This window comes from Rhinoderma darwinii, chromosome 5 (genome assembly GCF_050947455.1).
Source record: "Rhinoderma darwinii isolate aRhiDar2 chromosome 5, aRhiDar2.hap1, whole genome shotgun sequence".
Lineage (NCBI taxonomy): Eukaryota > Metazoa > Chordata > Amphibia > Anura > Rhinodermatidae > Rhinoderma > Rhinoderma darwinii.
In genome coordinates this window covers 164,463,202-164,490,917 of record NC_134691.1, presented here as the reverse complement: position 1 = coordinate 164,490,917, position 27,716 = coordinate 164,463,202, and the positions used below count along the sequence as shown (strand labels likewise).

Genomic DNA, 27,716 nt, shown 5'->3' with positions numbered 1-27,716 from the left:
ATACATGTGCAGCATGTAATGGGGAGGGCTGTACAAACCCTGTGGCACTTTAAAAAAAAATTCTACCCTCCTCCGTTATTTAGATATCGGTGCCGTTATATTTGGCGCCCGATATTTAAATAACCCCCTGAACAGTCAACGGGGCGTGTACTGTCAAGGGGGAGTGTTACTATGGCTGTGACACTGTCCAATCAGATATGGACAGTGCCACAGTATGAGAGTGTGCGATTGCAGTCTTTTCATCCGAACAGGCAAGGGGGCGTGTCACTGCTACAGACAGTGTGAGCTGGAGAGGAGCGCGCTCTCATCTCTTCAGCTCTTGTGAGAGATCAGTCTTGTACTTTGTCTGACGACACGCCCCCTTGCCAGTTCGGCAGATAATACAAGACTGATCTCTCACAAGAGCTGAAGAGATGAGAGCGCGCTCCTCTCCAGCTCACACTGTCCGTACCACTGACACGCCCCCTTGCCTGTTCGGATGAAAAGACTGCAATCGCACACTCTCATGCTGTGGCACTGTCCATATCTGATTGGACAGTGTCAGAGCCATAGTAACACGCCCCCTTGAAAGTACGTGCCCCATTGAGGGTTCAGGGGGTTATTTAAATATCGGGCGCCAAATATAACGGCACCGATATCTAAATAACGGAGGTAGGTAGAAAAAAATGTAAAGTACCCCAGGGTTTGTGCAGCCCTCCCCATTACATGCTGCACATGTATGGGGAGGTGAAAGGTTCTCTTTAAATAAACAATGGCTAGATCTCTTATCTTGACATTATCAATTACTTTTTAATGGCTTTTGTTGTGATATCACGCTGCAGCAAGTTATCAGAATCAAGTTAAAGATGGCTACATTCGTACAGTTCTCATGATTCCGCTCTCCTCTCACAGACACTGCCTATATTTATAGTTACCTGAATGCTCCTCTATTACAAGGTGCAAGATAATATGGAATTACTCACTGTCTTTATACACAACACAGATCTGTGAAACAAGATCCCTTCAGAGACAGGGAAGGAGGGGGGAGATAACCAATACAAAAGATCAGACAAGCAGAAGATAAACACCAAGAGCATGGTCATATGACTGCATATGAGACGAACAGAAGGTGATTTTACACAGCCAGATATTGCCTGTGTTTATACCACTTTTAAAAAGAGCGCCAATCGACAATACAGATTGTCGATAGGTGATCATTGCTCCCTTTAAACGGAGCAATGATCTTTAGTACGGGGACGTACAATCATTACTACGATTGCTCGTCCCTATGCATTTACATCATGTCAGCAGCACATCTATCTGTTTACACAGGGTAGTGCTACCAACTAGCGATAATTCTTTTAGCTGCATAAAAGATGTGATCAGCGGACGAACTAGCGTTTCCCCATTCATCGGCTGATCGTTGCCCTGTTTACACAGGGCAATGACCGGGAACGAGCGTACATATGAATGCTACTTTGTCCGAACATTGGCCCATGTAAATGGGCCTTTAACCCGTTAGTGACCACCCCATAGTGTTTCTACGTCGGTCATGAACGGGCCTTATTCTAATGCAATAGACTTTTTACGTCGCTGCATCGGAATAAGTAAACAGAGCAGGGAACTGTCAAATCTCACTGCTCTCAGCTGCCAGAGGCAGCTGAGGGCGCCCCTGCTCGACCGGGTGAGATCAATATTAGTATCGATCTCACTAGTTTAACCCCTCAGATGCGGTGCTGAATAGGGAGCTCCCTCTCTCTCCCACCGACACCCGGTGATAAGATCGCCGAGTGTCTGTGTCTCCGATGGCAGCCGGGGGCCTGATAAAGGCCCCCAGGTCTGCCTGTAATGAATGCCTGCTAGATCATGCCGGAGGCATGACCTAGAAGATGCCTGTGAGTTTTAAACGGACATGCAGTAATACTCTGCAATACAGAAGTATTGCAGTGTATTATAAATGCGATCGGAGGATCGCATAGTGAAGTCCCCTAGTCGGACTAGTAAAAAAAGTTTAATAAAAAGTGAAAAACAAAAAAGTGAAAAAAAAATGAAAAACCCACTTTTTCCCCCTTACAAACTGCTTTACTATTAACAAACAAAATAAAGAAAAAAAGTTACACATATTTGGTATTGCCGCGTCCGTAACGACACCGACTATAAACCTATTACATCATTTAACCCGCACGGTGAACGCCATAAAAAAAAAAAACACGCAAAAATTGCTGTTTTCTTTGACCCCAGCCTTAAAAAAAAATGTGATAAAAAGTGATCAAAAAGTCGTATCTACTCCAAAATGGTACCGATATAAACTACAAGTCGTCCCGCAAAAAAAAGCACTCCTACAATTGCATCGGCGAAAAAATAAAAACGTTACGGCTCTTCAAATATGGAGACACAAAAACAAATTATTTTGAAAAAAAAGTGTTTTCACTGTGTAAAAGTTTTAAAACATACAAAAACTATACAAATTTGGTATCGTTGCAATCGCAACAACCCACTGAATCAAGTTATTGTGTTATTTATACCACACAGTAAACGGCGCAAATTTAGGACGCAAAAAAGTGTGGCGAAATTGCTTTTTTTTTTATATGCCTCCCTAAAAAAAGTTAATAAAAGTTAATCAATAAATTATATGTACCCCAAAATGGTGCTGTTAAAAATTACAACTTGTCCCGCAAAAAACACGACCTTATACAGCTATGTCGACGCAAAAATAAAAAGTGTATAGCTCTTTAAATGACGATGGAAAAACAAAAAATGGCTTGGTCATTAAAGTCTAAAATAGGCTGGTCATTAAGGGGTTAAAGAGACATTTCACCTACAGACAGTACATTAGTAAGTGATAGATCTTCCTGCATGTAATCCATCTGCACACACTATTTACTGACTGGATAACCCGATTAGAGGCATGCATTTTCTACATCAAATCTGCCAGCACTGCAGATTTTGCTGCACGATTCCGGGATATATATATATATATATATATATATATATATAGCTATTCTCCACATGTATCGATTGTGTCAGCCACTAGTGTTAATATCACAGCTTTTGACCATCGGACTTAAAGAGGCTCTGTCACCAGATTTTGCAACCCCTATCTGCTATTGCACCAGATTGGCGCTGCAATGTAGATTACAGTAACGTTTTTATTTTTAAAAAACGAGCATTTTTGGCCAAGTTATGACCATTTTTGTATTTATGCAAATGAAGCTTGCAAAAGTCCAAGTGGGCGTGTTTAAAGTAAAAGTCCAACTGGGCGTGTATTATGTGCGTACATCGGGGCGTTTTTACTTCTTTTACTAGCTGGGCGTTCTGACGAGAAGTATCATCCACTTCTCTTCAGAACGCCCAGCTTCTGGCAGTGCAGACACACAGCGAGTTCTCGAGAGATCACGCTGTGACATCACTCACTTCCTGCCCCAGGTCCTGCATCGTGTCGGCCACATCGGCACCAGAGGCTACAGTTGATTCTGCAGCAGCATCAGCGTTTGCAGGTAAGTAGCTACATCGACTTACCTGCAAACGCCGATGCTGCTGCAGAATCAACTGTAGCCTCTGGTGCCGACACGATGCAGGACCTGGGGCAGGAAGTGAGTGACGTCACAGCGTGATCTCTCGAGAACACGCTGTGTGTCTGCACTGCCAAAAGCTGGGCGTTCTGAAGAGAAGTGGATGATACTTCTCGTCAGAACGCCCAGCTAGTAAAAGTAGTAAAAACGCCCCGATGTACGCACATAATACACGCCCACTTGGACTTTTGCATGCCTCATTTGCATAAATACAAAAATGGTCATAACTTGGCCAAAAATGCTCTTTTTTTAAAAATAAAAACTTTACTGTAATCTACATTGCAGCGCCTATCTGCTGCAATAGCAGATAGGGGTTGCAAAATCTGGTGACAGAGCCTCTTTAAGGAACTGTTATCCAAGGTAACTAAATTTTCTTGAAAGCACCAGTAGGTCACATTCCCGGTTTTCAGAGATGGTCTTGAGTGGTTTGTTTGCTGTCACTCTCACTCATCAAATTTAGCCTCATATAGAACACCCCTGGTGCTAGACCTCTTTGCTTGAGATTAACTTCCTGTTGCTCATTTGTTCTTTGGCTGCTGTGAGATCTGTTTGTTGTTTCCTTGTTGTCTGATCCCGGCTCCCCTGTCCTTCTCTTGTATTCCGATTTTGTGTTTACAACCTCGGACTGCATGACTTATCTTGTGTTTCACTGCATTGTACTACCTTATCTCTCTGTTATTACCTCTGTTTTTCTGACTACTCCACCTGTCCGCTCCACCTACCGGCAGCTGCAAGGCGAAAGCAAGTTTCCCTCTCACCTGCAGGAGCACTCAGGGTCGGTTAGCAGGTTCCAGATAGTGGGTTCAATTTGATGCAAGCAGGACCCCAGTCGTCAGGGACGTCACAAGGTGAGTTCGCTACCACTTGCCTAGTCTGACAACTGCTGGTAGGGGGAGCGGAAACCTACCAGAATCACTCATGCATGGCATCACTCCGCTTGTTCAGAATCTTGAAGTCCGTGTTCAGGCGTAAGAAGCTCAGGCAGTTGTAGTCACTCCCGCTATCCAGGAACCTAAACTTCATCTCCCGGAAATGTTCTCAGGCAATCGCAAGGAATTTGCTTTCCTTAGGGAACGTTGTAAACTTTATTTCAAGTTGAAGCCTAGTTCTTCAGGTTCTGAGGCTCAGCAGATGGGCATAGTTATTTCCCTTCTACAAGACGCCAGACCTGGGCTTTTTCTCGGTGTCCTGAGTCCCGTGAATGGTCGTCTTTGATGCCTTTTTCTTGGCTCTTCGCCTACTTTATGATGGCCCTGACCGTGTGGCTGTGGCGGAGAGTAAGATAATGTCCTTAAGACAGGGTAGAAATCCGGCTGAGAAATACTACACTGAGTTTAGGAGGTGGGCAACTGATTCTAAATGGAATTATCGGGCCCTTCATTGTCCGTTTTGTGTAGGGCTTACTGAAGCCATAAAGGATGCCATGGTGTATCATCCTCCGCCTGCCTCTCTTGAGTCAGCCATGTCCCTTGCTATTTGACTGGATGGACAGCTACGTAAGCGTCATCTGGAACAGTCGTCTCCTATGCCTCCCTTGCACAGGGTGGAACCTATATCACCCTCTCCTGATGAACCTATGCAAATTAGAGTTATGCGATCTGCCTGTGACAGGAGGATCTACCGGAGGGAACATGGACGGTGTTTCTATCGTGGTGATCCCAGACATCAGCTTCGCTCCTGTCCTAAAATGCCCATTGCCGGAAAACTTCAATGCCTAGATGAGTTAGAGGAAGCTCATCTAGGCACTCCGGTATCTTCTCTTTTTTTCTCTAAAGTTTTACTCCCAGTTTTGTTGTCTTACAATAAGAACAATTGTTGGGAAAAAGCATTCATTTACTGTGGGGCAGCAATTAATTTAATTGACTCCAGCGCTGTAAAAGAATTCAATCTGCCCCTTATCAGGTCGTCTATGTCCTTTGCATCATGAGAAGATTCATTTAATTACTCCTAAATTTTCTGTGTTGGCGGGGACCATGCATTATGAAAAGATATCATTTTATGTCCTTGAGTCATTGCCTGCTGGTTGTGCTGGAAATTCCCTGGTTACACAAGCACAATCAATGAGGAGAAAGAATTGATCCAGCGCTGATGATGGTATTAAAAGGAAGATGAGAGTCCCATGTTTATTAGAAAAAAGTAGTAAAATCGGAAGGGAGACGCAGTCCCAAGATGCAAGTAGTCAGGATTTGAACCTGAGCCTACGCGTTTCGAACGCGAGCTGCGTTCTTAATCATGGCAAGTAAGGTAATGACCGTGTGTCTGAGCTTTCTCTATAAGCTGGGCAATCAGGTGTTGTAGCCAATATGCAAATGTCAGTAATTAGTAAACCACGTCAGTTAAAGAATGACTGGCGATCATCTGGCAGGTAAGTAAAAAAATGAATGAATACATAACATATCCACACATTGACATTGTGTATACATCTAATGTATGATGTTGATACAATTTTGTTGCAGAAAATACAATATATGAAAATGACTGCGGCGTTGTTGATATTAAGTGAGCCCGTTTATAATTGTTGAGCTCTTGCGGGAAAATTGAGACACACGGCCCTGAAAACACTTGTGCATACATAAAAAACATTACATGTTGACAAATCATAACATAAAAGATGTTAGTATGTAGAAACAGTTAAAAAAGATAATGAAGAAAAGACGGATAATTGTATATTTCTATAGTATGACGACCTGTTCAAGATCTATAATTATTCAAAAGAAATCTCTCGTTTGTAAAATTGATATATGTTGAAATAAATAATTTAATTGTGATATAATATGAATATGTCGAAGTTATATCGTATTTAGATGTTATAATGATCTAATATGCCAAATGAACAGAAACTTATGGTCTTTATGTGACCTATATTGAAGTAACAATATAGTTTATTCTTGCAAATATGCTAAATGTTGAATGTTGAATATTGATCCTATTATGGAAAGATCAAAATACTAAAATATTGAATTCAGAATGACCAATAGAATCTGTTTCAGAAGAGGAGAAACATCACGGTGGACAAAAAATAGACGCTGAGTCCCATAACTGACAAAAACCTGTGAATGGAAAGCATATGTCCATATATACACCTGACAATCTATCTATACCGCAAGAAAAGAGTCTCTATGAAAAAACACAAATTATAGATATGGATGTGAACTGCACATGATGATAGTATTATTATATTGGCGTAAATAATTGTTATAGTGTAGTGCTGATGGGGAAATGTGCACTAACGCATCATGAGAAGTGTGGATTGAGTCTGATGCTGTGTATGAGTAGAATCCGTTTTTTGATGATAATAGACCACAAGTAAATTAAACCAATTTTTAATAGATAGTAATATTAATACAAATATAAATATAAGAGGGAGTGTCACAATGTCAGAATAAGAATAAAAGTGTAATTTCTGCAATGAGTTGTATCATAAGAGAAAAGATGATATGAGTAATTGTGAAAATTGTTTGCATATGAACATGTATAATCCAATGATATAGGTCCGGTTTGGAGTGCGTCTATGTTCGTTTATCATGGAAATCGCTAAATATGAGATTGTTTATTTCAGGATATTATATGACATATATATGAGAAATATGTGTAAAGAGATTATAACTAGTAGGACTCATAGGGCCTGCATATAATGTATCCTATATATATTGTAATGAAATTAATTTTGAATAGAATGAACAATCAGGGCGAAAGAAACCGCCACGCGGAGAAAATCCACCTCTGAACAGCGACGAAAACTGTAGAGAGATCACGTCGAGCAGAGAAAAATCCCGGGACCCCAGCCGAAGCACCCAGCAATACCAGGTGAGTACCGTGTATGTTGAATGGTGGTATAACTAGTCAAAATTTATGTATATGTAGCTAGTGTTGGAATTATCATATTGTGAAGATGTAGCCCTTGAATAGTTGTAAAAAATGTTACATTAGTCCAAAACAGAGCCAATAGCAATGTTAACACAAGTGACAATACTTTGTTGTGAGGAATAGATTATTCTGAAAACTAGATAGTGTGTTACTGAGAGGAAGATGTATATTGAGGCTTAATTAATGTTTGTTTGTATTATTAATTGTTTGACATCGATAAATTCCTATATCTAGGGTGTGAGAGGAAAAACCAAATATCACAAAGTTTGGTGGCAGATCATGATGTTAATATAATTGTCAGAACCCAATTTTGATAGATGTGGTTGGTATGGACAAAAAAATGTATTAATCAGCAAAACATGTGATTGAAACTAGGTGTTACTGTATATATTGCATATCATTATCATAAATGAGATTGGCATTCTGGAATATAGGATGGATATTGGATATCTGTAAGTTTAATAATGGAACATAAGATCCTTCCTAAGGTTGAGTCCTTTCGGAAAACGAGTTTCCAAATTGTAAATCCAGAATGCCTCCCGTGTAAGTAAACGATGTTTCAAATCACCTCCTCTATTTGTCCCCCTTGTTTTCTCTATAGCATATGTGCGGAAAGAGTTGACATTTCTGTTATGGCAAGTGACAAAATGTCTGGCTGCATTGGAAATGTTGATAATAGATGGATTGCGTATATAACTAAGATGTTCCAAAATACGAATTTTAAGTTTCCTTGTAGTGCAGCCTACATACTTGAGTTTACATGTGGTGCATTCAATGATATACACTACGTGGTCGCTATTGCAGTTCATGTAGGATTTGATTGCAAAAGTGGAGGTATCTGTAGAGTTTGAGTATTGTTTAGTTATTTTTACAAATGTGCAGACTTTGCAAGGGCTGACCCCACACTTGAAAAATCCCTTATGTGTCAGCCAAGTAGGTTTGGGGTTGTTTGTTGGTAACAATGATGGAGACAATATATTACCCAGGGTTTGTGCTCTACGGGGTACTATTCTACATCCGTCTTTCAAGAGATTCTCTAATTTGGGGTCTTCGTACAATAACGGGATGTATTTTAACACCATATTTTTTATGGCGTCAAACTGCTTACTATATTGAAGTACGAGAGTTGGAATACTGTGACTTTTTGTTGGAATAATTCAGCGTTCCATGATCTGCTGAAATATGTCCATAGACTCTGTGCGAGACTGGATAGGGTAGAATCTTGGGTTCTTAGTTTCAAATTTGGATGTAAAGATGGGAGATGGATTGCTGTGTTGTCCAGCTAGGTCTTCCAAATGTAACAGTGTGGTTTGTTCTTGGAACAATAAGTTCCTGTATGCATTGGTTGCTGGAAATACTGGCAATATTTCCGATGGAGAGATGACTGGAGAATCTTCAGAGGTTGAGAAGTGTCTCTTAATGGTAAGGTTTCGTACAAACTTGTTAATGTCAAGCAAAGTATTGAATAAATCGAAATTTTGGTTGGGTACGAAATTGAGACCCAAAGAAAGAACGTGGGTCTGAACTTTGAGAACCCTTGATGTTGTCAATCTTTCATCATTGTCACTTACCAGTGTCTCTCGTTCCTCAGTCTGCGGGTCAGTGTGTCGACTTGATTGATGCTTTCATTTATGAACAATAATAATTCCAATCTCAGATTCACTTTCAACTATAACTCAACGTGTACTAATTTTCTAGATCTGAGTCTGACATGTAAAATTGGAGACACTATTCAATCCAACATCTATTGCAAACCACTATCAGGCAACACTATATTGCATGCATCAAGTTGTCATCCTATGCACACCATTTCTGCCATCCCCATAGGTGAATTAACACGCGCCAAACGCAACTGTAGCTCTCACATAGGCTATGCCAAAGAAGAGTCTCTCATCTATAAAAGGTTAAAAGCTAGAGGCTACAAAGATTGGACCCTGACGAGGGCTAAAAACATAGTTGCAACCAAAAACAGAGATTCTCTTATACCAACGGATAGAACCCAAATTATTCCAACAAAAAGTCACAGTATTCCAACTCTCGTACTTCAATATAGTAAGCAGTTTGACGCCATAAAAAATATGGTGCTAAAACACATCCCGTTATTGTACGAAGACCCCAAATTAGAGAATCTCTTGAAAGACGGATGTAGAATAGTACCCCGTAGAGCACAAACCCTGGGTAATATATTGTCTCCATCATTGTTACCAACAAACAACCCCAAACCTACTTGGCTGACACATAAGGGATTTTTCAAGTGTGGGGTCAGCCCTTGCAAAGTCTGCACATTTGTAAAAATAACTAAACAATACTCAAACTCTACAGATACCTCCACTTTTGCAATCAAATCCTACATGAACTGCAATAGCGACCACGTAGTGTATATCATTGAATGCACCACATGTAAACTCAAGTATGTAGGCTGCACTACAAGGAAACTTAAAATTCGTATTTTGGAACATCTTAGTTATATACGCAATCCATCTATTATCAACATTTCCAATGCAGCCAGACATTTTGTCACTTGCCATAACAGAAATGTCAACTCTTTCCGCACATATGCTATAGAGAAAACAAGGGGGACAAATAGAGGAGGTGATTTGAAACATCGTTTACTTACACGGGAGGCATTCTGGATTTACAATTTGGAAACTCGTTTTCCGAAAGGACTCAACCTTAGGAAGGATCTTATGTTCCATTATTAAACTTACAGATATCCAATATCCATCCTATATTCCAGAATGCCAATCTCATTTATGATAATGATATGCAATATATACAGTAACACCTAGTTTCAATCACATGTTTTGCTGATTAATACATTTTTTTGTCCATACCAACCACATCTATCAAAATTGGGTTCTGACAATTATATTAACATCATGATCTGCCACCAAACTTTGTGATATTTGGTTTTTCCTCTCACACCCTAGATATAGGAATTTATCGATGTCAAACAATTAATAATACAAACAAACATTAATTAAGCCTCAATATACATCTTCCTCTCAGTAACACACTATCTAGTTTTCAGAATAATCTATTCCTTACAACAAAGTACTGTCACTTGTGTTAACATTGCTATTGGCTCTGTTTTGGACTAATGTAACATTTTTTACAACTATTCAAGGGCTACATCTTCACAATATGATAATTCCAACACTAGCCACATATATATAAATTTTGACTAGTTATACCACCATTCAACATACACGGTACTCACCTGGTATTGCTGGGTGCTTCGGCTGGGGTCGCGGGATTTTTCTCTGCTCGACGTGATCTCTCTACAGTTTTCGTCGCTGTTCAGAGGTGGATTTTCTCCGCGTGGCGGTTTCTTTCGCCCTGATTGTTCATTCTATTCAAAATTAATTTCATTACAATATATATAGGATACATTATATGCAGGCCCTATGAGTCCTACTAGTTATAATCTCTTTACACATATTTCTCATATATATGTCATATAATATCCTGAAATAAACAATCTCATATTTAGCGATTTCCATGATAAACGAACATAGACGCACTCCAAACCGGACCTATATCATTGGATTATACATGTTCATATGCAAACAATTTTCACAATTACTCATATCATCTTTTCTCTTATGATACAACTCATTGCAGAAATTACACTTTTATTCTTATTCTGACATTGTGACACTCCCTCTTATATTTATATTTGTATTAATATTACTATCTATTAAAAATTGGTTTAATTTACTTGTGGTCTATTATCATCAAAAAACGGATTCTACTCATACACAGCATCAGACTCAATCCACACTTCTCATGATGCGTTAGTGCACATTTCCCCATCAGCACTACACTATAACAATTATTTACGCCAATATAATAATACTATCATCATGTGCAGTTCACATCCATATCTATAATTTGTGTTTTTTCATAGAGACTCTTTTCTTGCGGTATAGATAGATTGTCAGGTGTATATATGGACATATGCTTTCCATTCACAGGTTTTTGTCAGTTATGGGACTCAGCGTCTATTTTTTGTCCACCGTGATGTTTCTCCTCTTCTGAAACAGATTCTATTGGTCATTCTGAATTCAATATTTTAGTATTTTGATCTTTCCATAATAGGATCAATATTCAACATTCAACATTTAGCATATTTGCAAGAATAAACTATATTGTTACTTCAATATAGGTCACATAAAGACCATAAGTTTCTGTTCATTTGGCATATTAGATCATTATAACATCTAAATACGATATAACTTCGACATATTCATATTATATCACAATTAAATTATTTATTTCAACATATATCAATTTTACAAACGATAGATTTCTTTTGAATAATTATAGATCTTGAACAGGTCGTCATACTATAGAAATATACAATTATCCGTCTTTTCTTCATTATCTTTTTTAACTGTTTCTACATACTAACATCTTTTATGTTATGATTTGTCAACATGTAATGTTTTTTATGTATGCACAAGTATTTTCAGGGCCGTGTGTCTCAATTTTCCCGCAAGAGCTCAACAATTATAAACGGGCTCACTTAATATCAACAACGCCGCAGTCATTTTCATATATTGTATTTTCTGCAACAAAATTGTATCAACATCATACATTAGATGTATACACAATGTCAATGTGTGGATATGTTATGTATTCATTCATTTTTTTACTTACCTGCCAGATGATCGCCAGTCATTCTTTAACTGACGTGGTTTACTAATTACTGACATTTGCATATTGGCTACAACACCTGATTGCCCAGCTTATAGAGAAAGCTCAGACACACGGTCATTACCTTACTTGCCATGATTAAGAACGCAGCTCGCGTTCGAAACGCGTAGGCTCAGGTTCAAATCCTGACTACTTGCATCTTGGGACTGCGTCTCCCTTCCGATTTTACTACTTTTTTCTAATAAACATGGGACTCTCATCTCCCTTTTAATACCATCATCAGCGCTGGATCAATTCTTTCTCCTCATTGATATTCTACACCGCGGGCCGTCGCGGGGATCCGACTGACGCTACCAGGAGACGCAGACCGGTGAGCTGGAGGTTCTCTCCCTGTTTCCATTACACAAGCACAACCCTGTTGTGGATTGGTTCTTCTGTGATATTGTGAAGTGGCATCCTGACTGCCAGTCTTCCTGCATGTCTCTAACCATTTATTTTATCTTCACCTCCCAACTTATCCTGCCTCAGTATCTTGAAGACTTCTCTGATTTGTTCTCTGTCAATGAGTGTGATAAATTATCTCCTCATAGGGAATACGATTGCCCTATTGATTTGGTGCCTAGTTCCCGTCTGCCCAATGGGCGTATATTTAATCTGTCTTGTTCCCGAACGTCTGGCCTTGAAAGACTACATTGCTGACAGTTTGCGTAAAGGTTTTATCAGACCCTCCTAGTCTCCTGTAGGGGCAGGTTTCTTATTTGTGGAAAAAAAAAGATGGAGGTCTTAGACCTTGTATTGACTATCGTGAACTTAACAAAATTACTGTTAAAAATCAGTATTCACTGCCTTTGATTCCTGACTTGTTTAATCAGCTACAGGGGGCTAGATTTTTCACCAAGCTTGACCTCATAATGGCAGTCACTATAGTGAAATTGGTATGTGAACATTTACTTAATATCTCTACTTGACCTTTTTAATCTAAAATAAATATACAATATACAGTATATACATACAAATACACTGATTTATGGCAATACTTTGATTTATACAGTAGTTGCACGTTGTGTCGGTTGATATCATTGGGCAATGGATTTCTATGGATGCAGGACACTGATTACCGAGAGGGCTCCCAAAGTGGGGTAGTTTCAGCAAGCCCCAATGGAAATAAAGAAAAGGCACTGTCTATAGCGGACAACCGTTTAAGGCCTTATATACACGATCGTTGAAAACGTCCATGTGACTGCCGTTGAAACGTCACGTTTTTCATGTCCGAGTTTCCCCACTGTCGTGTAAATCATGCCTTATACTGAGAAACAATTATTTATTACATCATGAATATTCAGTCCGGGGACACTAATAAAACGAACTAATTAATGTGTGTAATCAATTGCTGTCTTTTCATGTACCTTTTGGAGGAAATCTGCGCTGAGATCTGAACCGTTTCAAAAGAGCACATCACCAAAATGAAAGGGATGAGAATCTGGAAAACACAAGGTTGAAAGTTAAGAGAGAAATCTTTTTAGTGCTTTATTACAAGGGCTGACTAGATTGACTAACTAGTCACTGAATGACGGGGCAAATTCTCATTGTTCTGCATGAATAATTTAGCACATTAGAAATTTTTTTAAATTAATGCTGCCCTTCAACATATTCATAGTTATACAGACACCAAAATGAGTACAGGAATATAAGCTCTTTTATACGCACTGATTAATGCATGAGAAGACACAATTTGTGGCTTAGAGAAAGTATGCATTAAATTCAAAATGAATGAGATACACGCTAAGGAAAACCTCTTATCTGAATCCTTCAATCAAGACTCATAGTAATCCTACAGTAAATTTCTATACGGTTTCCTTAGCAATTTTAAAGGAATATTATTATAGTTTTCAAGAAAATTGTTAAAAGTACCCCAAAATCCACTTGAAATTACTTTACAGATGTTAATAGAATTGCTAAAAGGGCTACAATGGTCTATATAAAACACTATTTGACATTTAAATATATAATTAATCTAATTTAAAAAAAACTATCTGTAAATACATTGCATTTGTAAAGGATCTGCCAGGCACAGCTTCGGGGTTAACGCCCATAGATAATCAGTCTGCACCTGCTTCTATGTCTGTGAGACTGACTCCATCTTCCACCACTCAGGGTGGCAGGCTTAGGAGTGGGAGAACCTATCGCAGCCTGGCCAGACGGAGCTAGCTCCCGCCCTCTGTCTATTTATACCTGCCTTTCCTGTTCCTCCTTTGCTTGTGATTCTTCTCGTTTGGTTTCCTGGCCCTGCTGCAGTTTCTTGTACCATTGTCCTTGCTTCATATTGACCCCGGCTTGCTGACTACTCTCCTGCTCTGCGTTTGGTACCTCGTACTCTCCTGGTTTGACTCGGCTTGTTCACTTCTCTTGTTGCTCACGGTGTTGCCGTGGGCAACTGCACCTTTCTCCCCCTAGCTCTGTGTACCCTTGTCTGTTTGTCTGTCGTGCACTTATTGAGCGTAGGGACCGTCGCCCAGTTGTACCCCGTCGCCTAGGGCGGGTCGTTGCAAGTAGGCAGGGACTGAGTGGTGGGTAGATTAGGGCTCACTTGTCTGTCTCCCCACCCCCGTCATTACAGCATTACTACTGATCCGAAGTTACAGCTATTGTAGTCCAAAGCTGAACTCGCAATTCTGCAGGCTTCAGAGCTGCACTTTTCCATCATTAAGTTCTAGATCAATTCCTTAACAGGGCATGTACAGAGAAGTTGCATTCTGGGAAGACTAGTCCTAAGGAAAGACATTTTTCAGTAATCCGATGCAAGAAAAAGTAACTGTCCCAATGCGTTATAGAAGCTCAGCTAAGTTTTTTACAGATGTAACGGTCAACAAGTTTGTCAATAGAGATGAGCGAATTTCCTGAAATTAATTTAGAATCAGATTCTATAGAACCAGCCGTCAGATAAAATTTGGCCCGAATAAATTTGTTGAATGAATAGTCGTGTATGACACTCTGAGGTCTTCTATTCAACCCCTCTCAAAATCTTAAACGCCAAGGCATTATTAACCTCTTAGTGACCACCAATACGCCTTTTCACGTTGGTCACTAAGGGGCCTTAGGCTAGGCTGTCGCCTTTTCACGGTGGCCTAGTCTAAGTCCTGCACGGGTGTCCCGTGCAGGCTGGAGCCGGGGCTCTGCTGTCTGGCGACAGCTGGGCTCCTGAAACAACACCCACGATCAAAGTTTACTTCGATCGCGGCCGTTTAACCTGTTAAATGACACCAATAGCGACCGCAGCATTTAACTTGTTTACAGAGGGAGATGCGCTCCCCCTGTCACCAATATCGGCGGCCCGCAAATGCAATCGCGGGTCTCTGATGGGGTGTCATGGCAGCCGGGGTCTTGATAGAAGCCCCCAGGTCTGCCCTGGACATATGCCTGTTAGGACGTGCCTATCAGATTTACACCGACAGGCAATAATGCTCTATAGAAGCGATCTGAAGGTCGCATAGTAAAGTCCCCTAGTGGGACTAATAAAATAAGTAATAAATGTGAAATAATGAATAAAAATTACAGTAAAAAAAAATAAAACCATTTTTTTCCATAAAAAGTGGTTTTATTTAGTAAAAGTGTAAAAAATAATTAAAAGTACACATATATGGTATCACCGCGACCGTAATGATTCAATTAATAAAGTTAATATGTAATTTAAACCGCAAGGTCAACACCGTAAAAAAAACTCGCAAAAAACAATGGCGAAATTGCAATTTTTTCTATTACCCCCCAAAAAAGTCATAATAAAAATGAATCAATAAGTCCCATGCACCCCAAAACAGTACCAATCAAAACTATGTCTCGGCCCGCAAAAAACAAGTTACATCACACTTTCATTGATGGAAAAATAAAAAAGTTACGGCACTTGGAAAGCAACGATGCAAAAACAAATAATTTTAGTTCAAAAGTGTTTTTATTGTGCAAAAGTCGTAAAACATAAAAAACCTCTACATATGTGGTATCGCCGTAATCATACCGACCCATAGAATAAAGGTAACATGTTATTTACGCGGCACAGTGAACGGCGTCAATTTAAAACGCATAGAACAATGGTGGAATTTCAGTTTTTTTTATAATCCCCCCAAAAACAGTTTATAAAAGTTAATAAAAAAATTATATGTACCCTAAAATGGTGCTATTAAAAAGTACAACTAATCCCGCAAAAAACAAGTCCTCATACAGCTATGTAGATGAAAAAATAAAAACGTTATAGCTCTTTGAATGCGACTATAGAAAAACTAATAAAATAGCTTGGTCATTAGGGCCTAAAATGGGCTGGTCACTAAGGGGTTAATGTCAAAATGACAGCAGTATATATGGCTAAGGGTAAACAGGTGGTAACAAACAGCCTGTTTAGAAACACACTACAGTGTCAGATTCTTTTTTGCTCATATAATTAAACGATGATCCCTTTTTGGTGGCAGATGCCTGCCAATGTTTATACACACGGCGGTATGTATTTGAGACTGCCTTTTAACAAACGGACAGTTGCAACAGCTTTGGTGTTATTTTATATATTTATACATATTCCACCTCCAAGACTACATGTGCCAGTGACAACGTGGCTGATCATCCCGGAAAACGAAGAAGCAATAGTTTGTTACAAATTACCCCTTTTTGTGAGAAGTGTGCAGCAGCGGCAGTACAGTATGGAACATGATTGACGGGGCAGGAGATGTGCAGGTGTGAAGGGGTGGTAGTAGTAGTGACAGCAGCACTATGAAACATGATGGACAATGTAGGAGATGTGTGGCTGGATAGGGCTAGTAGAAGCAACAGGGTAGTAGTAGCTACAGCAGTACAGTATGGTATGGACAGGCAGACAGCGGCATCATTGTGCCGGTGATAAATAGCCAGTTCCACAGTCCGCAATGGCAGATCTATTCATTGGTATCCGGCGGAGGTGTGTGCAAATCCTCACGGATCCATGCCCGATTAATTACACCTGTGGAGTACAATTTTGTCCGCTTCGGTGTAACGAGACCACCTGCCGTGCTGAATACCCTCTCTGACAGTACACTGGAGGGTGGACAGGACAGTACACGGTTGGGAAGTTGGGCCAGTTCTTGCCACTGGTCCATTCTGCTGACCCAGAAGTCCATGGGGTCAGGGCATCTGCCAGAGAAAGGGCACAGTCCAGGTACGACTAAACCTGGTAGTTCAGGTGGTGCATATCCATTTGCTGAGGTGTGTTAGTTTGTCGCAATAGATGACAAACCTGTTCCATAATGTTCAGCAAACTGTATCGGCTGCTGCTACTTGCGCTATGGACACCAACATTCTTACTGGAGGATAACATGACAGAGGCGTTTTTTTTTACTTTCCACCGTCCTTTGCCATTTTGTCTTTTATCCGACATTTTATTTTTAAATGAGGTATCACTGAGCCTGCGCTGGTTATTCTCACCACAAGGCCTATAGTTCTACAGAAAAAAATAAAAAAGTCACACAGTCTATCTGCTAAAAGTGCACTGTATTGTTGCTGCTGTTACTGTTGGCCAAGTTTAACACAGAATAACATGCGCAAAGAGTTAAGGGAATTACCCATTAATATGAGATTTTAAAATTAGATTTTTTTTTTAGGCACTTAACACATAAGTGGGATAATACTTGGTGTGAGTCAAAGGGAATCTCAAGCCTAGCTAATCTTTATAATAAAGACCAATTTGGCTCTCCAGAATGGTTATTACAGCTTTACGGTATACGTGACAAAGATTTCTTGAAAATTGCTCAAATGAAAAGTATTATTACTATAAATAAAATTGCTGAAGCTATTAGAGTATCGAGTCAGAGGGATATAAAGGGATCTATACAGGACATAAAGTCCACTGCACCCTCTAACAATCTATCCTCGATTTATAACAAATTAGTATCTGGAAATATCATTGGTAAATTTAAATACATGTTACAATGGCAAAAGGATTTGCAAAAAGAGTTTTCCCTGGATGAATTGTTGAATGCTATAAGATACACTTGTCAAAATACTAAATGTATAGGTAATCTTGTAACGGTTAAAAAAAAATTAATCTTCGCATATATCTACATCCAAAGAAATTGGCTCAGTTTAATACAAACAACAATGGGCTATGCTGGAGAGGTTATGGGATAGTGGGCGATATGATGCATACCTGGTGCGGGTGTGAAAAATTTAGGATATTTTGGTCCGAAGTCTCTACTCTAATTAAAAAAATTATCGGAGAGAGTAAAGGAATTCTTACAATAGAATTGGCCCTATTAAATAGGAGAGTGAACTTAATTGCTAAAATTGGGTCTGTTCCATAATTCTAGATGCAGCACGTAATATAATTGCATCCAATTGGAAAACTGATAAAATTCCTTGCATTGCTGAAGTAATAAATAAATAAAGTAAATATATATTTTCCATATGAAAAAGTTCTAGGTTTAGATTGGGAGGCAAGAAAGCATTTATTCCAGGAAAGATGGACGCCTTGGATAAGGAAGCAATATTGCCCAAACTTACAGGCTCCTACACTATTAGGTAGCTGGTTGGTTGTTTTTGTTTTTTATTTTTTCTTTCTTATGCTTTATGAATGTATAGAGTTTTGTTTATCAACTGAACTGTATTCTATAAGAAACCTTCTAATAAAGATGATTGAATCAAACAGAATAATATGCAAAAATTGGGTGGCAATATTAGCAATTAGATATATGCAAAACAATGATTGACGTCTATATCAGAAGGCAGTGGCACGCTATCAATACCAGTATTTAAAATCTATATATTTGAAAAGAAATGGTCACTTGGACACAAACATATGTATAACGGTGCTATATAACTCCTTGACGCAGAATACGACGCCAATTTTTGGTGGCATTAGCAATTAGTTAAATGCAAAACGAGTGATGTCACGTCTGTGAGATCTGTATCAGAAGGCAGCGGCATGCTATCAGCACCAGGGTTAACATTATTAAAAAAGATTTGTGAATAATGTGATGAAGATTGGTGATTCACAATTTAATGTAAGAATGAACTGTATAGCTGCAGCAGCACTCACTCACAGCAATGGCTGCCTGTGCCTGCCTAATAACTAACACATTGACTGACTCCTTGATACTATCTCTCTCTAAAGTCTCCCTGCCAAATTATTGTAAATCTAACTGTTCTCTTTTCCTCACTATGAAACACACACACTGACACTAATCTATTATCTATCTGCAGCAGCATTTTATGGTTGGGATGTTTATAGAGGATATGACTGATATGACTGTCATCCACAGTCATCAGTGACTCACACCTCATGATTAGCTGTACTAGAGTGAGGGATATCTGCAAGGCATTATGGGGAAGCCCACGGGCACCGCCTGAGTTCATTTGAGGCTTCTCCTCTGCCCTCCTATCTTCCTCTGATCTGTAGAATCAAACCCATCTTGAAATCTATAAAAACAATATTTTTTAAAATTACTCAACTTTTTATTTATATTATGTCTATATGTAAACTGTAAACTTGTGTTCAAAGTTGACCTCACCAATTAAATATGAAACTTAAATAGTAGGGAAACCATGGGCATTATATCACCTGATTCTCAATCTCCCCTGACAGTGCTAAAGTAGATTTAGATCATTCCTGCAGCGAATTGTACTAGTTCCTTTAACCCCTTCCCGACATTTATCGTTTGAATAAGTCATGGAAAGCCAGTGCTTCCCGCATTTTGCCGTATCCATATGACAAATGGTGGAGACTGGCTCAGAAGCTGAGTCGGTGCCACCATCCCCCGGTGTCAGTAGTATGTTACAGTTGACACCCTGCTGTAATGGCGGGGACGGAAATTAGTGCCGATCCCCACCATTAACCTCTTAAATGCAACAGTCAAGAGCAATCTCTGCATTTAAGGGGTCTGCCTAGGACGGAAGCCTTCCAGGCCCTCCCCTTAGCCGACGGCAAGATACACACTAGTGCAATGTATTAGAAAAAAAAAACATCAGACAGTTGGACCCTCAAGTTCCCTAGTGGGATTAAAACAAAGTGCAAAAAAAAAGTGCAAATAAAAAAGGGCTGTAAAACGTGTATATATAATAAAAGTTTCAAGTCATTAAATAAAACACAATCGCCCTTTTTCCCCTATCAAGTCCTTTATAATTATATATTTATTTATACATTATTTTTACAAAAGTAGTTTTATTGTGCAAAAAGTTGTAAAACATAAAAAAGTGCTATAAATTTGGTATCGCCGGAATCGTACTGACCCGCTAAGTTAACATTAAATTTATACTGCATGGTGAATGCTGTATAAAAAAAAAACCTAAAAAACTATGCCAGAATTGCTGTCTTTTAGTCACCTTGCCTCCCAAAAAATAGGATTAAAAGTGTTCAAAAAGTTGCGTGTACCCCAAAATGGTACAGCTCGTCCCACAAAAAACAGCCCTGATTTCACTACGTCTATGAAAAAATTTAATTAGTTAAGGCTTCAATAAGTCAAGAAAGAAAGAATGTGCAGTTGTTCAGGCCCGAGGGGAACATTTCTTCTGTTTCAAGAGGCGATTTATCAAGGCCCTAAAATTAGGGAACAGGAAAGGTAGGGTCTAGACATATCTGCTGGAAGCGAGGTTTACGTATTATACCAGGACAACACTTTCCCAGCAAAATTCCCCAAACTACAAAGGTCTAGAGTAGTTACCAAAAAGGGGATACGAAACGACACCATTTATCAGTGAGACACTGGCCTGTGCATAAAGAATTGCTTCACAGTGTAACACATCTATGGATTATTTTATTGCTTTTTTTTTACCCCATTATTATACCACCTGACTATGCCCCTGATGTACTCTGCCCAGCTTACATGCACCCCCACATTATAAACTGAAATACTAGTAAAACTCCAAGCAAAACTACTACCAAGCAAAATGGCGCTCCCTCCCTTCTGAGCCGTACAGTGTGCCCAAACAGCTGTTTACTTCCACATATATGGCATCCCCATAGACGGGAGAACCCTTTTAACAATTTTTGGGGTGCGTGTCTCCAGTGGCCCAAGCTGGGCATGACATATTTGCCACAAATGGCATACCTAGGGAATAATTAACATTTTTACTTTGCACCATCCGCAGCAAATTCATTTATGGAAAAGACCTGTGGGGTGAAAATGCTCACTACAACACTTAATGAATGCCTTGAGGGTGTGTAGTTTCCAAAATGGGGTCACTTCTCAGGGGTTTCCTTTATTATTTCAAATCAGAACCTCTGCAATTGTGAACCAATACACTGCCCAATTCTAATAAAATCTATGAAACACCCATGGGGTCAAAATGCTTACTACACCCCTAGATGAATTCTACAAGGGGTGTAGTTTCGTAAATGGAGTCACTTTTGGGTAGTTTTCACTGTATTGGTACCTTAGGGGCTTTGCAAATGCGACCTGGTGCAAAGAAACCAATCCAGCAAAATCTGTACTCCAAAAGTCAAATGGCACTCCTTCTCTTCTGAGTCTTGCCGTGTGCCCAAACAGCAGCTTATGCACACATATGGGGTATTTAGGTAATCCAGAGAAGTTGCTTTACAAATGTTGGGGGGCTTATTCTACTTTAGTCCTTGTGGACATAGCGTTTTGTTTTTTTTAAGCTAAAACTACATCTTATTGGGAAAAATGTAAATTTTTCATTTTCACGTCCAAATTCTAATAAAATCTATGAAACACCCGTCGGGTCAAAATGCTAACTCCACCCCTAGATTAATTCCCTGTGGGTTGTAGTGTCCAAATTGAGTTCTTTTTTGGGGTCTTTCATTTGTTTTGGCATCACAAGACATCTTCAAACCTGGTGCCTAAAATATATTCTAATAAAAAAAAAAGCCCCTAAAATCCTCTAGGTGTTCCTTTGCTTCTGAGGCCTGTGCTGCAGTACATTAGCACACTAGGGTCACATGTGGGATATTTCTAAACATTGCATAATCTGGGCAAAAAATATTGAGTTGCGTTTCTCTGGTAAAACCTTGTGTTACAGATTTTTTTTTATTAAATATGAATTTCTGCAAAAAAAAATACTTCATAAATTTCACCTCTACATAGCCTTAATTATTGTGAACCGCCTAAAGGGTTAAGAAACTTTCCAAATACTGTTTTGAATACTTTGAGGGATGCAGTTTTGAAAATTGGTTGACTTATGGGGGTTTGTATTGTATAGGCCTCTCAAAGCCACTTCAGAACTGAACTGGTACCTGAAAAAATTGCCTTTTGAAATTTTCTTTAAAATGTGAGAAATTTCTGCTAAAGTTCTAAGCCTTGTAAGGTCCTAGAAAAATAAAAGAATGTTCAAAAAACAATGCCAATATAAAGTAGACATATGGGAAAATGTAAATTAGCAACTATTTTGTGTGGTATAACTGCCTGTCTTACAAACAGATACTTTAAAATTTAGAAAAATGCTAATTTTTGTAATTTATCACTACATTTGTGTTTTTCACAATTAAATACTTATTGTATCAACCACATTTTACCACTAACTTAAAGTCCAATGTGCCACGAGAAAACAATCTCAGAATCACTTGGATAGGTAAAAGCATTCCCAAGTTATTACCACATAATCTGTCAGGAAGGTCAAAAGTGGGTGCAGCGTGAAGGGGTTAATGTTACACTATAGAATGTAAACATTTGAAGGCATATATTATAAAAAAGTACACTAAGGGTCTGGCACTTTTACAAACATTATAGAATCTTAATATAGTGATAGTAGTATAATTCTTGCATTTTATTTTGAGCTGTATGGAGGCTGTAAGTTTTATGTAATATTCTAGGACTTTATTAGTGTATCCGATACTAAGCATGTACATAGATGCTGGATCTCTTTTTTTTAAAAATTAACATTAAATAAGTGACACGACCCTTCACCATGATATTCTTTTTTCACAAGAAACAATTTAACTTTACTTTATTATGAAAAAAAAATAAAGCTTGAATTAATACTATAATATAACATAATCCATGCAGTTAACATGTCATCAACTTACCTTCCACATCATTAAGGCGCCCATTCCAAAGGGGTTAAACACAGTAAGGAAGCAATATACGGAGGCTGGATCAAAACTAAGGAATGAATGAAGGAAGGAAGGAGAATAGTGAAAACCATGGAACAGATTATTAAATTGCTTTTAACAAAAACAAAGTTCACCCTATGCAAAATTAAGTCCAATTAGATAGTAGTGTACAAGTTGCATAAGAAAATATAATAAATGGTTTAACATTATAAGGCCTAATTCACACAAACTGTTTTGATCTCTGTGTATTATTCTAGTCTAATTCAGCCACAATACTGTCTGTACACTGACCCTATAAATTATACACTCAAAATTGAAATTGCAAAACCAAGAAGGGCAAGAAATAAGGTTATGCAAATCGAGGAAGTAGCTGGTGTCACTAAGACATGCAAATTACCACATTTTCAAGCACCGAGCTCGAATCTGTGGCATGTCGAAAGGGCATAAAATCCAGATTGAAAGCAAAGTTTTTCGCCACATGAAACCTCAAAATATAGATCAAGTGGTATGATTGTGCGATGCCTCCTGTTAGTCAACGTGCTAGTTATAGCCACTTGTCGCGAATTCAGAGGGACAGAATCCCTGAACTGAACATGCATATACCAAGCCTAGGGTGGCAAACAGTGTCGACACAAACCATCAGAAGGCGTCTGCACAACATTGGGCTACGAGCCAGACGTCGAGCTACAGGTGTTCCATTGACCACACGCCACCGCTCTCAAAGGCTATCATGGTGCACAGCAAGACGGCAATGGACGTTGGAATGGAGGTCTATCCTCTTCAGCGATGAGTCCCACTTTCGTTTCTGATGCAATGATAGCCGGAGATTGGTCTGGAGACCACGGGGGCAATGCCATCATGAGGCCTTCACAAGGGAACACGGTACGGTAGCCAGACCCCTCTAGCCTGCATTTCAGGTACACGAACAGTTCGGCGTTACATTGATTTTGTAGTGGAACTAATGGTACGGCCATTTCTCCAAAGTGTCCCAGAAGCCTCTTTTCAACAGGACAACACCAAGCCACGTTGCTCATGCTACTGTGCACAGCCTGCGTGGCCTAAACGTGCTACCATGGCCGGCAGCGTCTCAAAAATGGCAATTGCAAAGGGAGCTGCCAGCAACCAACCTTGATGATTTGCGAGCCCTAGTGCGTTTAAGCGTGGCATAACATTCCTCAGACAACCATTAATAACATCATTGATAGCATGCCAAGGCATGTAAGTGTGTGTATTTCTGTGCGTGGCGCTCATACTCGATACTGAATAAATTAAGATGTTCGAAATATTTTGTCATTTGCATACCAATAACATGTCTATTGATCCTGTGATTGCCACAATTCCAAAACTTGTCCTTTTTTGGTGTTGCAATTTCAATGTTGAGGAGTGTAAATGGTTCTACAAAAAAATGCAGCATTGAATGCGGATTGGCTGCTGAAACAAAATCTACATAGAAGTCAATGTAGACCCCAGATAAATCAGATCCGTTATACGCATTTTAAAAAAACCATTCCTAATGGATCCATATTAGATCCGAATTACGGTTGGAACAATAAAGAGTAGTATTATTTATGATTTCTAAGAATATGTACAGGCATAAAAAAAAAAAAGAATCCAATATGGGGTCTAATATGGACACACGTAACTCAATATGAATGAAAATACGCCCATATACAAGTACGTTTTCTGGACGTAAAAGACTCCCTTATTTTTTATAGTGTGAATTAGGTTTAAAAGTAAAAAAAAAAAAAATGGAACAAACTTCCCGAAACATCGTAGACAAAAAAAAACAACGTTTTTTTCTCCCCTTATTCAAAGATTAAGAAGCATGCGTTTTTCAATGATTTAATGCGTTAATTCAATGGATTACTATGGATATTGGGATACCAAATGTATGTATATAGTTTGCGAGAAATCACCAAATATATACAGTATATACAGAGATACACAAGCAGAGAGTAGCAGCACTCAAAGTCTAAATCCAAAATGTCCGTGGGTGCAAGCAGGTAATCCTGATCCAAGGATTCTAAAGTATTTTTGAATAAATCCTGCAGCACTTCAGTATAGCAAAAATTTGGTTTATTCAGTCAACACAATGATGCAACATTTCTGTCCAACCATGGGACCTTTTTCAAGCTTATACACACACATACACACACACACACACGGTGTATACGGAGGTCTCCTATGTGGAGATGCGGGGTGGGGGTCGGGGATCTCCTATACACGTTTTGGGGGTGCCAGCGCTTAAAAATGTTCTGGGAGACGGTTTGGAATGTAACATCTCGGTTTACTGACTACGTGTTGCCCAGATCCCCGGGCTTCTTCCTGCTGCATCTGTGTGACATCCCGATCTCCACATACAGGAAGTCAATGGTACGGCATCTGATCAACACGGCACGTGCTTGCATCCTGGCTATGTGGAAACAGGTAGAGGCCCCTTCGGTGCGCCTTTGGTTTCAGAAGATCCAGGAAGTGAAACGGATGGAGGAGCTTACGGCTTCCCTACGGGACACTCATGATAAGTTAATGCGTGTGTGGTCTACGTGGGTAGGCTTTGAGAATTCTTCGGAGTATCTTGATCTAATGTCCTAATAGTGCATTATTGTATTTCCATATTCCTTTTCTGAGACGTCTGATTATGGGGCGGGCCCTGAGGATAAGTTCCCCCTTTATACCCTTCTTTCCCTCCCCTCTTACCTTCACCTTTCCGGTTCCCTTTCTTTCTTTTCTGTTCTCTATGACTGTATAATTTACATTGGTGCTCACATGTCATATCTATGTTTTATAGTCGTGAAATGTTTTATTTCTCTGTCATTCACCTTTGATAAATAAATAAAAACTGAATAAAAAAAAAAAAAAGTAAAGTCCTGTAGTTAAAGTAAAATCAGTGGTAGATGGCCAGTGACTGAAAATCAAATAAAACTGGCTTAGTTGCCCATAGCAATCAATGCACAGCTTTCATTTTCAAGATCCAAATGTGAAATGTGATTATATAGTTGACATAAGATGGTGACATCGGAGCAAGAAACAGCTTTTTGCGTCTTGGAATTTGCAAGAACAGGGTCTGTTGTGACAGTACAGCGAAACATTCAGAATAGAAAATGCATTCAGCGTTGGGTGAAGCAGTTTAAAAACCACTGGGTATTTAGGTCATGGGAAAAGTCCGGGCCGCCCAAAGATTTCGGAAGAGACAGTGAACGGGATTCGAGCCGTGTACAGCCAACCAGGCTGATCAGTATGAAACTACAGGTGCCACAAACCACGGTATGGCATATTTTATGAAAACGTATACGTTGTAAGCCATACAGATTACATCTTCTTTGGGAGCTTAAACCAGACGACAAACTGAATCGATGTTACTTTTGCATTGACTTGCAGGGCGAATTGTTAAAAAACAAATTTCGCTGACAGGCTGATGTTCAGCGATAAAGCTATTTTTCACCTCAGTGGGAAGGTGAATCTCCACGTCATAATTTTAGGCTCAAACACTATGTGCCCTTATTGAGGACATGAGGGACTCACCCAAAGTAAATGTGTTCTGTGCAATGAGCAGGTGCAAAGTCTACGGTCCCTTCTTTTTTGCCAAAGATACTGTCACTAGCCATTGCTACCTGGACATGTTAAAGGAATGGCTTATGCCACAGATAGAGGAAGATCTGCCAAACTTAGTCTATCACCAGGATTTTGCACCTCCACATTTTGATTTGGATGTTCGCCGATACCAGAATGAAACTCTACCGGAACTTTGGATCAGCCGCGCTGGAAACAACGATTCACCAATGTTGCGCTGGCCTTTACGATCGCCAGATCTAACACCCTGCGACTTCTTTCTGTGGGGCAACATTAAGTACTCAGTGTATGTGCCCCCCCAGCCACAGGATCTGAATGACTGGAGATAACCCATCACTGAAACATGGGAGTCCATATTGGAGTATATGCTGGCACGTGTCAGGACAGAACTGGACTACCACCTAGACATCTGCCGTGTCACCAATGGAAATCATTTTTATATATTTGTAGTGTATAGATAAAACTTGGATAGTGTGTCATTTCATGTAAATAAATTTGTGTTATGTTCTCGCAGTTATGAATACCTTTAATAGTTTTGTACCATCCGTTTTTAACCACTTCCAGACCACCCATAGAATATAAACGTCCGGGCGGTGCGCAATGAACTCTGCAGGGCCGTTCCAGAACATCCTGCAGAGTTAGCAGGTTTGCCTAGAGACAGCTGATATCCCGGAGCTTTCACCCGAATACCACTCAGTGTGGTCTCCGGTCATGTGATCGCTTTGACAGCCTGTCACAGCGATCACATTGCTCCTCCCAGCAGCGCTTGTGTGCCAACGGTAAGGAGCTCAGCTATGTGAACGCTGTGACAGCCTGTCACACCGATCACACAAACACCTTTTTTTTTTTTCAATAAAAATTTTCTCTATAAATAAATTTGTCTATCTCCTACACGGCGACTTTGGCCACACACGACACAGGTCGACCGACCAAAGATCGCTATGTCCCATAGCCTACATTGCATGTAATAAAAGTCAATGTGGTTGTGTCGCAACACGCAAGTTGCCACGACTTGACAGTTGCAAGAAATCCAAACTGTCGTGTCGGTAACT

The 27,716-nt window shown here is 39.5% G+C and overlaps 1 protein-coding gene across 7 annotated transcripts in view; it reads right to left on the bottom strand.

Annotated features, from left to right (window-relative positions):
* The window catches only part of PIGN (phosphatidylinositol glycan anchor biosynthesis class N), a 372,057-nt gene that overhangs the window by 41,452 nt on the left and 302,889 nt on the right, over positions 1-27,716 (bottom strand). For 6 of the 7 annotated variants that reach the window (XR_012847699.1, XM_075826730.1, XM_075826731.1 and 3 more), the window contains 2 exons: positions 23,068-23,143; positions 13,484-13,557 (listed from right to left, as the gene is read on the bottom strand). Coding sequence is in view for 6 of the 7 variants with exons in the window: in XM_075826730.1 (XP_075682845.1) it covers positions 13,484-13,557; positions 23,068-23,143 (150 nt within the window). In the remaining variant the exon portion in view is untranslated. Of the gene's footprint in view, positions 1-13,483; positions 13,558-22,278; positions 22,353-23,067; positions 23,144-27,716 lie in introns of all 7 variants that reach the window. The other variant, XM_075826734.1, reaches the window with a different exon arrangement.